General features: G+C 42.4%; 1 protein-coding gene across 1 annotated transcript in view; it reads right to left on the bottom strand.

Annotated features, from left to right (window-relative positions):
- itgb2 (integrin, beta 2) overlaps positions 1-10,710 on the bottom strand; it is a 27,169-nt gene that overhangs the window by 12,407 nt on the left and 4,052 nt on the right. Inside the window, exons 2-6 of the mRNA XM_019875672.1 lie at positions 7,893-7,953; positions 5,149-5,246; positions 4,039-4,240; positions 2,798-2,968; positions 2,448-2,686 (exon numbers count right to left, since the gene is read on the bottom strand). Of these exons, the coding sequence (XP_019731231.1) occupies positions 2,448-2,686; positions 2,798-2,968; positions 4,039-4,240; positions 5,149-5,246; positions 7,893-7,950 (768 nt within the window). The 5' untranslated portion in view covers positions 7,951-7,953. The remainder of the gene's footprint in view (positions 1-2,447; positions 2,687-2,797; positions 2,969-4,038; positions 4,241-5,148; positions 5,247-7,892; positions 7,954-10,710) is intronic.

The raw sequence follows: 10,710 nt of genomic DNA, 5'->3' as shown, positions 1-10,710 counted from the left end.
CAGCCGTCATTGTTCTTTGTCTCGCTGCTTCTCTTCAAATGCCGCACTCGATTTTTAAAGGACGTACTGCTGCTGTGGTGAATGGCCCAATTTTCAACCCGTCAAAATGACAGACGGCCTAAAATTTTCCCCGTCCACTCTTAAAAAAAATCCGTCAATGATTGAAAATTTTCGGTTAATGCACCCTCTGCAGAAATAGAAATACATGTAAATAATTATACAGACTTGTTTAACTTAGATTTCGTGACAAAGGACAGGCTTTAATTTAATTAACGAGACGAAAACAGGACAGCCGCATCACCAGCGCTGCCTGAAGGGGAAAAGGGTGTCGGTCGCAGACGTGCTCCGCCAGGCACATGGTGGAATAGGAACCAGTCTTTGTACCTGCGGGGTCCAGGTGGTCGGGTCATTCTGTCACGTTGCAAGGTGGTGTTGGACCCAAAAAGCAGGCAAGAGGGAGGAGCAGGGTGTATTTGAAGAAGTGTATTGGAACAGAGAAAACTAAATCCAAAACAAACATAGTCCAAAGTAGCAAACAAAAATCATAACTGAAGCAAAAACAGAACCATGACCAAAACAAACCTGACAGCAGCAGAGAAACGGCAACAAACAAACATGACAGGAGCAAAAAGCAACAATGACCGGACAATGATTGCTCGGGCTGGGAGTCCTTTTAAAGGCACTAATTACCTAATGACCAACAGGTGTGCAGCTGCAGGGGAAGCCCTACAGTGCCACCTGTTGGTCCCAAACCGAATCATGACACCCTTGATCTCCTCCTCTTCAGTGGACTGTCAGGTTGCACTTTGGTAACCGTTGTCGTACCAGCTAACAGTGCTGATCGCGACTATAAACAGGAGCCATGGTTTCAAGCTAGTATAAATTGTTGCATCAGTGCCAGGGCTCCAGATTGCCACAAAAAAAAAAAAAAAAATTGGGATTTTGGACCTAAAATTTGAGACAGTGTGAGTAAATGTTTCAACTGCTTGCCCATCCGCGGCCAGTGAATTTATGGATTTTTTTGTTTTTGTTTTTTCTTGCTGACAAATTTCAGTTCCCCACACATGGATCAAAATACTTTGATCACTGAAAAAACAGTGGGAAAAAGAGGATGTTGTAATGATGCAAGAAAAAAAACACATCAACACCATGTATAGTAGGGATGGGGCGCGAGTGATGTCAACCTGGGACGTTCTGGATCAGCTCATTAAATTAGAGTCCTTGTCTAGTCCACTGACACACCTTCCCATGAGGAAGCAAAGTCTGGGGTATCTGTACTAGGGTTCACCTATCTCAGGGGTTGAATTCACCAAGGGAGCCAGGTCCCCGGGGGTGGATGAGATCTGTCCAGAGTTCCGAAAGGCTCTGGATATTGTGTAGCTTTACTGGGTGATATTTGTGACAGTTCCTCTCAAGAAGAGGCACCGAGGTATGTTTTCCAAATACAGGGGGATCACACTCACTAGCCTCCTTTGTAAGGTCTATTCATAAATGTGAATCCAGGACTCCAGGAAAAGTAAAGGTAGTGTAGTTTTCATCCTGGCAGTGGAACAGTGGACCAGCGCGACACCATTGGCAGGGTTCTCGGGGCTGCATGGGAATTTGCCCAATGAGTCAGCATGTGCTTTGTGGGCTTGGAGAAGAATGTCGGCCATGTCCCCAGAGGATTTGCTCCGGAAGTACAGATGCCCTAGGATGGGCTGATAGGTTCCTGTACTACCGGTGTTTGAGTTTATTCCGCATTGCCAACAGTCAATCGGATTAACCCTTTCATGGACAGCGGTTATCAGTTATCAGGTTACAGGGTGCATGAAAGGGTTAATTTCCAGTGAAGGTTCTCCACCGGGTGGCCTGGTGGACCAGTGGTTAGCGCATCAACCTCACAGTGCAGAGGTCGTGGGTTCGGTCCCGGCTCCAGCCTTCCTGTGTGGAGTTTGCATGTTCTTCCCATGCCTGTGTGGGTTTTCTCTGGGTACTCCGGTTTCCTCCCACATTCCCAAAACACGTGTGGCAGGCTGACTGAACACTCAAAATTGCCCCTAGGTGTGAGTGTGAGCGCGGATGGTTGTTCGTCCCTATCTGCCCTGCGATTGGATGGCAACTGGTTCAGGGTGTCCCCCGCCTACTGCCCAAAGACAGCTGGGATAGGCTCCAGCATCCCTGCGACTCTTGTGAGGATAAAGCATTTCAGAAAAATGGATGGATGGATGGATTGATGGTTCTCCACCATATCCTTTATAGACTGAATTTGTAAGCGCAGCCAGGGCAGTGAGGGTGTCTGTTTTGGTGGCCTTACAATTACTTATCTGCTTTTTGCAGATGATCTGGTCCTGTCGGCTTCATCAAGATGCGGGAGGTTGGTTGATCAAAAAGTGGATCTTCAGTCCAAAAAGGTTGGGCACCCTTGCTGTATATGCTGTAGTTCATATTAATGCTTGATTCCTTACCCCACAAACAGCAGCTTGCATCATGGCATCAAGGCTCCCTTCTGGAGAATCCAAATTCCCAGAAATCAACTGCTCTTTTACTTTAGCTTTGAACTGTTCAATCCTTGGTGTCATACTAAGCACATGCCGGTAGCCAAAGGTAGCTTGACACTGGTAATTCTCATCGCATGGCTTCTGTAATTTTTTCTTGTTGGTGTTGGTGTATGGAAGGACGGTCTTATCAACAAAGGCACCGAACCCTAAAGTTATAGAAATGACATTAGTCCCATATTTATCATGTTTTTTTTTTCTCCTTGCAATACGATCAGTTAACAAGATCACTAAAGGTGTAATAGTGGATGTAACATTACCAATTTGGGCATGTTCTGTAATTTTCCTTAGCGCTGCAAAGAGATCTTGCCCAAGGTCTTTGACATTCTCTAAGTCATCTCTCATGGAGAAAGACAAGTCCATCAGGTAGTAGAGATCCACCGGATAGCCTTGAACTCTCTTAAATGAAACACTGAATGTGGTTGGAAGCCCTGTGCAGAAGCGGAGGGGGAAAAAAAACAAAAATAAGCACTTAATACTCATGCACACCAGTCATACGCTGCAGTGCGCAAACAATCACATCATCCATAAAATTATGCTTTTGGTTACTCTTTGTGTCACATATGTCACATTAACCCCCTCAGGAACAGTGGTTATGACAGTGGACAGCTTATCATGTTATCAGGTTACAGGGTGCATGAAAGGGTTAAAATACTTTGTGCTTCTGTTTTGTTATTTTTGGTCTAAATTACCCTCAGTATAATAATATATGATGCGTATCATAACTTTGCCAAGAAAGTGAAATGTACAAGTCGTGCTGTTTGAAAGCCCTGAGAAGTTGGTTCCAGCGGTGTCTGGTGAGCTCTCACTGGCGCATATAGGCTGGAACGACCTAAATTCCCCCAAAACCTCACATTATTATTATTACTAATTAGTAGTCATAGTTGTAGTATTTAACTTTCTCTATTTGGTACTGTTATTTGCAGGGTTCTTATTTCTTGTGCTTTTGATACCCTAGTTTTGTTTTATTTGGTGATGATTGTTTTGATGTTGCCTCTGTTGTTGGTCAATGTAAAGTTGATGCTTATTTTGTATCTACATATCTTAACCTGGCGATATGACTGATACTTGCAACGTGTGCTGTAATTGTGCATTTTTCAAAATTTTAATACAATGTTCATCATAAAAGCTTAATGGAGAAATAAAATTCAATTAAAAAAATCCAATAGAGCATCCCTGGTTCTGCATTTCAACGCCGCATCAGCTGGAGTCCCTGTGATCCATGCGCAGAAGCAACTTTGGGACTGGAACGGATTCATTTTATTTCCATTCCTTTAAATGGGAACAACTGCTTTGGTTCACAAACATTTGGATTTCCAAACAGTCTCGTAGCAAATTCATTGTGAGCCAAGGTTCCACTGTATTAAAATATCATTAACAATGTGACGATTAAATTGTTGTTTCAGAATGTTAAGAATTACAGTAATTATTTTGGAGAGTTAAAAAAAAACAAAAAAAAAAAACAGACTTTTAATGTGATCAAATCAGAACTCAAACTCACCAGGTCGCAATCTCAGGCTTATCTTCTGTGGACTTAGCTGGATAGGCTCTTCCATATTGAATGATGTTGACAAAAATTCATCCCTTTCTATTTGTTGACTGCTCACAGGGTTGATAATTTCTTCTTCTTTGCAGCCTCTTTCCACCAATTTAGCTATCGTTTCACAGCGTGCTGATTCCTGCTCACCTGCTTTGGTGAAATTCTTGACAGATGACATGAGAATTGGATCAGATTCATTTTTAACTTTACATTTTTTACACCTGCTTTTGGGGCACCACACACAAAGAGCACCATTATCAATGCTTTGAACCCATTTAATAAGACAAGATGAATATTAGTATAATTTAGATAATATTACGATACTATGAATGATATGGGCGGCCTGGTGTTCAAGTGGTTAGCTCGTCTGCCTCACAGTGCAGAATTGCAGGGTTCAATTCTGGCTCCAGCCTTCCTGGGGTGGAGTTTGCATTCGCTCGTGCATGTGTGGGTTTTCTCCGGGTACTCCGGTTTCCTCGCACATTCCCAACACATGGGTGGCTGGTTAATGGAACATTCTAAATTGTCCCAAGGTGTGAGTGTGAGCGCAGATGGTTGTTTGTCTATGTGTGCCCTGCGATTGACTGGCAACCAGTTCAGGGTGTACCCCACCTACTGCCCGATGACGGCTGGGATAGGCTCCAGCATACCCCGTGACCCTTGTGAGGATAAGTGGATCAGAAAATGGATGGATGGATGAGTATTAGTTTATGACAGTTTCCTTATTTTTTTCTGATGGAAAGGCCCCTGTCTCGAAAGAACTCCCGGTATTTAAATGTATCGGATATCTTCTGTCAGAAAGTTGTTGGGAAGGAATCTAAAAGGCAAGTTGTTGGTTTCAACTTGGAAATAACCTGCTCCAGCATCCCAACATCAACTCTGTACAATATTTTTTGCATAAAAACGAAGTTACACTGGAGACTTGAGAAACAAGGCTAATTGAGTGATCAGTGGTGAAAAAGAATTTGTTTTTGTTTGTTTTAATTGGAAGAAAACATTGATCATGAATTCAAGTCACCTATAAAATCAAATGATCAAATAGTAAAATCACAGATTGGTCTTAAAACATACCAGTTGTTGACACCAAGCGCAGTATGGCCCAGATCTGACACAGTCATTGCAGGAATTTACGATGGACTTATAGCAAACTTCTTCATTTTGACACCATCCTACGAATAAAAAGACATACAAAAACACATACTGTAAATTAAAACTAAATACAGTAACTGTAAATTGAGGGGTTTGTTAAATTCTCCTGGCATCAACACCATGAGCAGTACACCATGTTTTTCTGTAACCTGTGAAAAAGAAGGATCGTCAAATGCTTTCACAAGAGGGAAGTGGCGGAAGTTTTCCAATGTGACGATTTTTCAAAACACGAAAATACTATCTTTGTTGTCCTGGTATGCTTAACCTCCTCGGAAGGAACACTTCAACAAACTTCTGAATCATAAGGCCACTATTGACGAAGCGTTCTCAACATTGAAGACTCTCTTGCTTGGCTACTATAGCTCAAAGAATTCCGATCTGCAATCAGGCCGTGAAATACAACAAAGCAGCTGACCCTGACGGAATCCCAGCAGCAATCTTCAACCTCGGAAGGGGCTTGATCCAACACCGTCTTTACGAACTCTGATCATCAACATTTACAAAGCACCAAACTAGGGTTGATCGATCAGAATTTGGGAACCATCGGGGAATATCCTGAATAGCAAGATATGAGCTTAAAATCTTAAACAACACTTTTATGTCACATTCATTCTGTCATACAGTATTTAACCCTTTCACGCACCCTGTAACCCGATAACATGATAAGCTGTCCACTGTAGTAACCGCTGTCCCTAGAAGGGTTCAACTCAGCTTACTCAGTGAGACGTCATTACGTGAGTTATCTTCCATGTCTTCCGTATCCGGCCCTGCTCTCTCTGCAGTTATTTTGGATTTTTACAGATACTGTAAAGACTTTTACTTTTCAACTTCAGTGTCACGTCTGCTTCTGGGTTAAAATACTGCTTCACGCATGACACATAGTTGGATTGCTTTATTGTCATTACACATCCGTGCAACGAAATTATCTTAACAGGCACGCTCTGCACAAGAAACATGAAAAAAAACAATGACAAACATGGGATACAGTGCAAAGGGCCTGTCGGTACTCGCTATGTAAAGCGCCCCGAGATCTTAGTACAGGAAAGGAAACCACTAGGGAGGGAGAGGTTTAAAAGAACCATGCTCAAACTATCCTCTTTCTGAGGATAATTTGGGTCTAGGAGAAAAAAAAAACCTAAGCACAGAAACAAGCATATGACAGTTACAACAAGTCACAAGACATAACATGTAATGAGGGGGCGAATGAATGGGAAGGGATGGGGGGGCGACCGCGACGCGGCCCGTCTGACCAGCTGCACGGTCCACCGAGCGCTCCGCAGATCATTCCACGTCGCGGGGGAAAAGAATAGGAACGATGAAGACGGTGATGATAAGGATGTGTATGCGTGTGTGATTGTCTGGTTGTGTATGCGTGAACAGGCCGCAGCTGCTTCGTCAAGGTCTGCTCATGAAGACAGTCCTGGCTTATCAGTCCATGGCCGAGAAGGAGGGGGTGATGGTGGGGGCACTAGCTTCCGTGCATACCTTCCATCCAGGGGAAAGGGGTCCAAATAGTGTTGTTTGTTTTGGAGGGACGGCCGCCAACAATTTCAGGTGGCCTTGAGTCCGTGGCTGTATCCCTTCACTGGCGCCGATGAGCCAAATCCTCAATTCCTTTTCGAAGCGAGAATTCCAACTTCTCCATGCTGTTGTCGATCGTACGGAGACGCTCCAGAACCGCAATTGCGGTTGAGCTCAGTCACCGCTTGAGTCTGAGTGTTGGACATTCGCGCTAGGCCATCGAGAATGACCGGCAGCTTCTTCACTTCCAATAAAGCTGCTCCCGTCGGTTGGATTTTGCGATACAACAGGAAACTGCTAACACCAAACTGCAGCATACCTGCTATCAGAAGGCCGATAATGTAGATGTCTTCCTTCTCCTCAACGGACAGTATTGACAGGCACACCATTCTCCGCTTCCTCCATGGATCTAGGTGTGCTCAGCAGCAAATGTCCCGAGAGGCAAGCAGGCTCCCCACTGCCTGCTCTTCTCATCGAGAAAAATTTTGTCGATTGCATCAAGAGACCAGCCAACCAATTCCATGGTTTGTTTTTTAGGATGAAAAATACGGCGGAGGCTAGGAAAAGACAGCACAAGGACAGCACATAGACTGAGTGGCGAACAAGGGGGGCGGGGGGGCAGGAGCAGAGCAAAAAAGCGTCCGCCTTCGTCGAGAGCCAAGCAGAAAAGACCTATGTCAGAGCTGCCAAACACTCGTCCTCATGATTCTTGCATATTTTAGAACAGTCCATCTTTCTTTGTCCCTCTCAGGTGTGTTAGAAGAGAGAAACATCTAAAACATGCGGGATAATAGATGTTGAGTATCAGGGTGTGGCAGCCCTGGCCTAAATTACAAATTGAATGAATAACATGAAAACAAATCACATCCGTAAAAAATAAATCAATAAATTCGGCAGGTGTGGTGAAATGATGGAGGAAGGAAGAAACAACTGCAGAAAACAGGCCACTGCATGAGATTAAAAAAAATGCAATTAATTTAATTTTTAATTTAAAAAGAGAAAAACTTCCATGAAGTGACTGCATTTCACATACTTGGAACAAAATGTCCTCATAAGGCCAGTTTCACTTACGAATGACTCACACACTGTAAATAGCAATACGGGAGCTGCATTGACATTTTTGAAAACAAGTGGTTTTAACTTACCATTTGGAGCCACTGACAGGAAGATGGACAGTAGGACAAAAGACAAATGATGAGTCATGTCCTGACAAAAGCATAAAAAAAAAAAAAATTAAAAAAAAAGATTACTGCCTGAACAAATAAACTGCATATAGCTATGAATGTGAGTGAGAATGTTTTTTTGTTTTTGTTTTTTTTGTCTAGACCAGGGGTCGGCAACCCAAAATGTTGAAAGAGCCATATAGGACAAAAAAACAAAAAAACAAATATGGCTGGAGCTGCAAAAAAATAAAAGCCTTCTATAAAACTTACAATGAAGGAAACACATGCTGTATGTATGTAGGAGACTGGACTGTCTCAGAATTGTTTGTTATTCATTCCTTTGTTGTGTGTTCACAAACGCCCCCATAGAATTTATTTTGTGATTTCCTCGCTTGATTTTTTTTTTTGTTTTGGTGCATTATTTTCACTTTTCTTAGTGTCAGTGAAGTGATCATAAATTTTCGTTTTTTGGAGGCTGTCTTAGAACGCCTCTCGAGTCGAACGAGAAGAGAGAAGGCACGGAGTCGGACACAGACGTCTCTGTGTTTGTCGAGACTGTTAAAAGCATAAATAAAGTGTACGTTTTAAAAAAAACAACACCACAGCTCTCCTTTTTCGGAGCTACAACATGTATCTATATCTATTTGAGCTATATTAGCCTACTATCAAAATCTTTTTCCATTTTCAAACATTTTTTATAAAGCTCCAAGGAGCCACTAGATGTTGCTAAAGAGCCGCATGCGGCTCTGGAGCCGCGTGTTGCCGACCCCCGGTCTAGACAGTACTTATAAGCGTTCACGAGAGGCATTAAGTTTGAAAGTGACAATGAAGTCAAAAGTTTTGCGACTGACTGGTTGAGACATCAGTCCAAAGATTTTGACGCTGACGGAATACGGAAGTTTGTGCACAGATGGGAAAAGTGTGTGTGGTAGTGCTGGGAGACGACGTTGAATTAAAAAAAAAAAAAAAAAGTGAGCTTCTATTTGTATTAGTTCTTATACTGAAAAATTCACCTTATTTATTGAATGACCCTTGTACAAAAGGAGATTTGAAGAACTCTTAAGCCTCCAAACACACAGGATAGTGTAGTTGGGTCTCATTATGTTATGTTAGTTTATCTCTGGACTTGAGAGTTCGCATGTGTGTCTCTGTGTCTGCCTAACACTTATATCTATTTTAACGTCTCTTTTAAAAAAAAAAAAAAAAAGAGGAAATGGGTGTCACACAAGTAGTGAACTTGTGCTCTTCTTCCTCATCTGACAGCTCAGCGGAAGCTAATGCTGTGACTGACTCCTCTAATATGAGTCTTGAAGCTTTGTGGGGGGGGTTTTATTCGAAATTACTTCAGAAAATGTCTTTGTTGTTTCTTGTGTTTGTTGGTACAGAAGTGTTCACCTTAACATAGTTTGCATAATCGTCCAAAATGATATTTTGTGCACTGCGACGGCTTTCTTGCAAATTGTCAGTTACATCATCAACCTGAACTATGTCTATATTACACAGACTATTATACAGTCTTTTGGTTGTATTTGTCTGCTGAATGTGAAACTCGCAAAGAAAACAAGAATAAAGTTTTAATTAAATTGCTTAGTATATAGCAGCCTTCCTCAACTGGCGGACCGCGATCCACGACCGGACCGCCGACCTCCTCTGTCCGGACCTCCTCTGTCTGAACCCTCGGCAAATTGTATAAAATAATAATTCATAAAGTGATTTTTACGTTATACATTTTATATTTGTGGACTATAATCTGCGCATTACTGCGATCGCTTGTTCAAATTATCCGTTGTATTCTTTGCGTGCACTAACAGAGGTATTGCAGAGGACCGTAGCAACGCGACTGTGTGTTGTATAATGTTTGACTAACTGGAGACCCTGGCTGAGCAGGGCATGTCGGCGATAACGACGCGCTGATTGGCTCCTCTGAACTTAAGGTGGGCCCTGTTAAGATATGATTCACGCGTCTATCCCAACACACACGCATTCAAAATGGATGATTGTGTCAGGAAACAGACGCATGCGCGACGCCACAGTTGTGCTCACAGCTTCAGTCCAGGAGAGCTGCACACAGACAATTAGACAAGACGAATCGCGGGAGGTTTCGATTGTGTGCAGTTTTGCTCCCGTCTACCCGGGGATCTTTGCAGCTGTTTAACAGCAGAACACCGCAACATGGTAAATGAACATCACAATGGCGTCCTCAAATAATATTTGCATGCCTCAGACATTGCATTCACCTTTAGTGGAAGAACAACACTGCACATTCCTGTGCTCCCTTGTGTCAGTATTTAAAATGGTTCTTAACTCCTCTTCTGATATGTTTCAGTGATTTCAGAGGGGATGTGAAAAGGGGAATTGTACAAATGAAAAGGATATTTTTGTTTTCATGTGTAGTAATTATTTTGGTAAAATGAGTGTTTTGTTTGTGTTAAATTAAGGGAAAAAAAGACAACTACTGTTTAACAAAGTTAAAGTAAAAATGTGTTATTTCCCTAAAAGGGCTATTTCTATTATTAAGCCGGCACAACTTAACAAAATAAAAGAGTTCCTGTGCCTCAACACAATACCTCTCATTATTTGCTGTGTACTGGCAAAGTGAATAATTGTTATTTTCATGCACCCCATTATTGGTTGGTTGTGAGGAGTGTTGATTTGTATAAGCTTGGCTTGACCACACTAAATGGGCATATAGCCCTGCTCCCCATGACCGCCGTGCATGGGACCGGACCTTGGTCTTATTTAAAAAAAAAAAAGTGGACCTACAGCATTTCTAGTTGAGGACCACTGGTATATAGGATTG

This window comes from Hippocampus comes, unplaced genomic scaffold (genome assembly GCF_001891065.2).
Source record: "Hippocampus comes isolate QL1 unplaced genomic scaffold, H_comes_QL1_v1.1 scaffold234, whole genome shotgun sequence".
In the NCBI taxonomy this organism is placed as follows: domain Eukaryota; kingdom Metazoa; phylum Chordata; class Actinopteri; order Syngnathiformes; family Syngnathidae; genus Hippocampus; species Hippocampus comes.
This window is presented reverse-complemented; position numbering and strand designations above follow the sequence as displayed.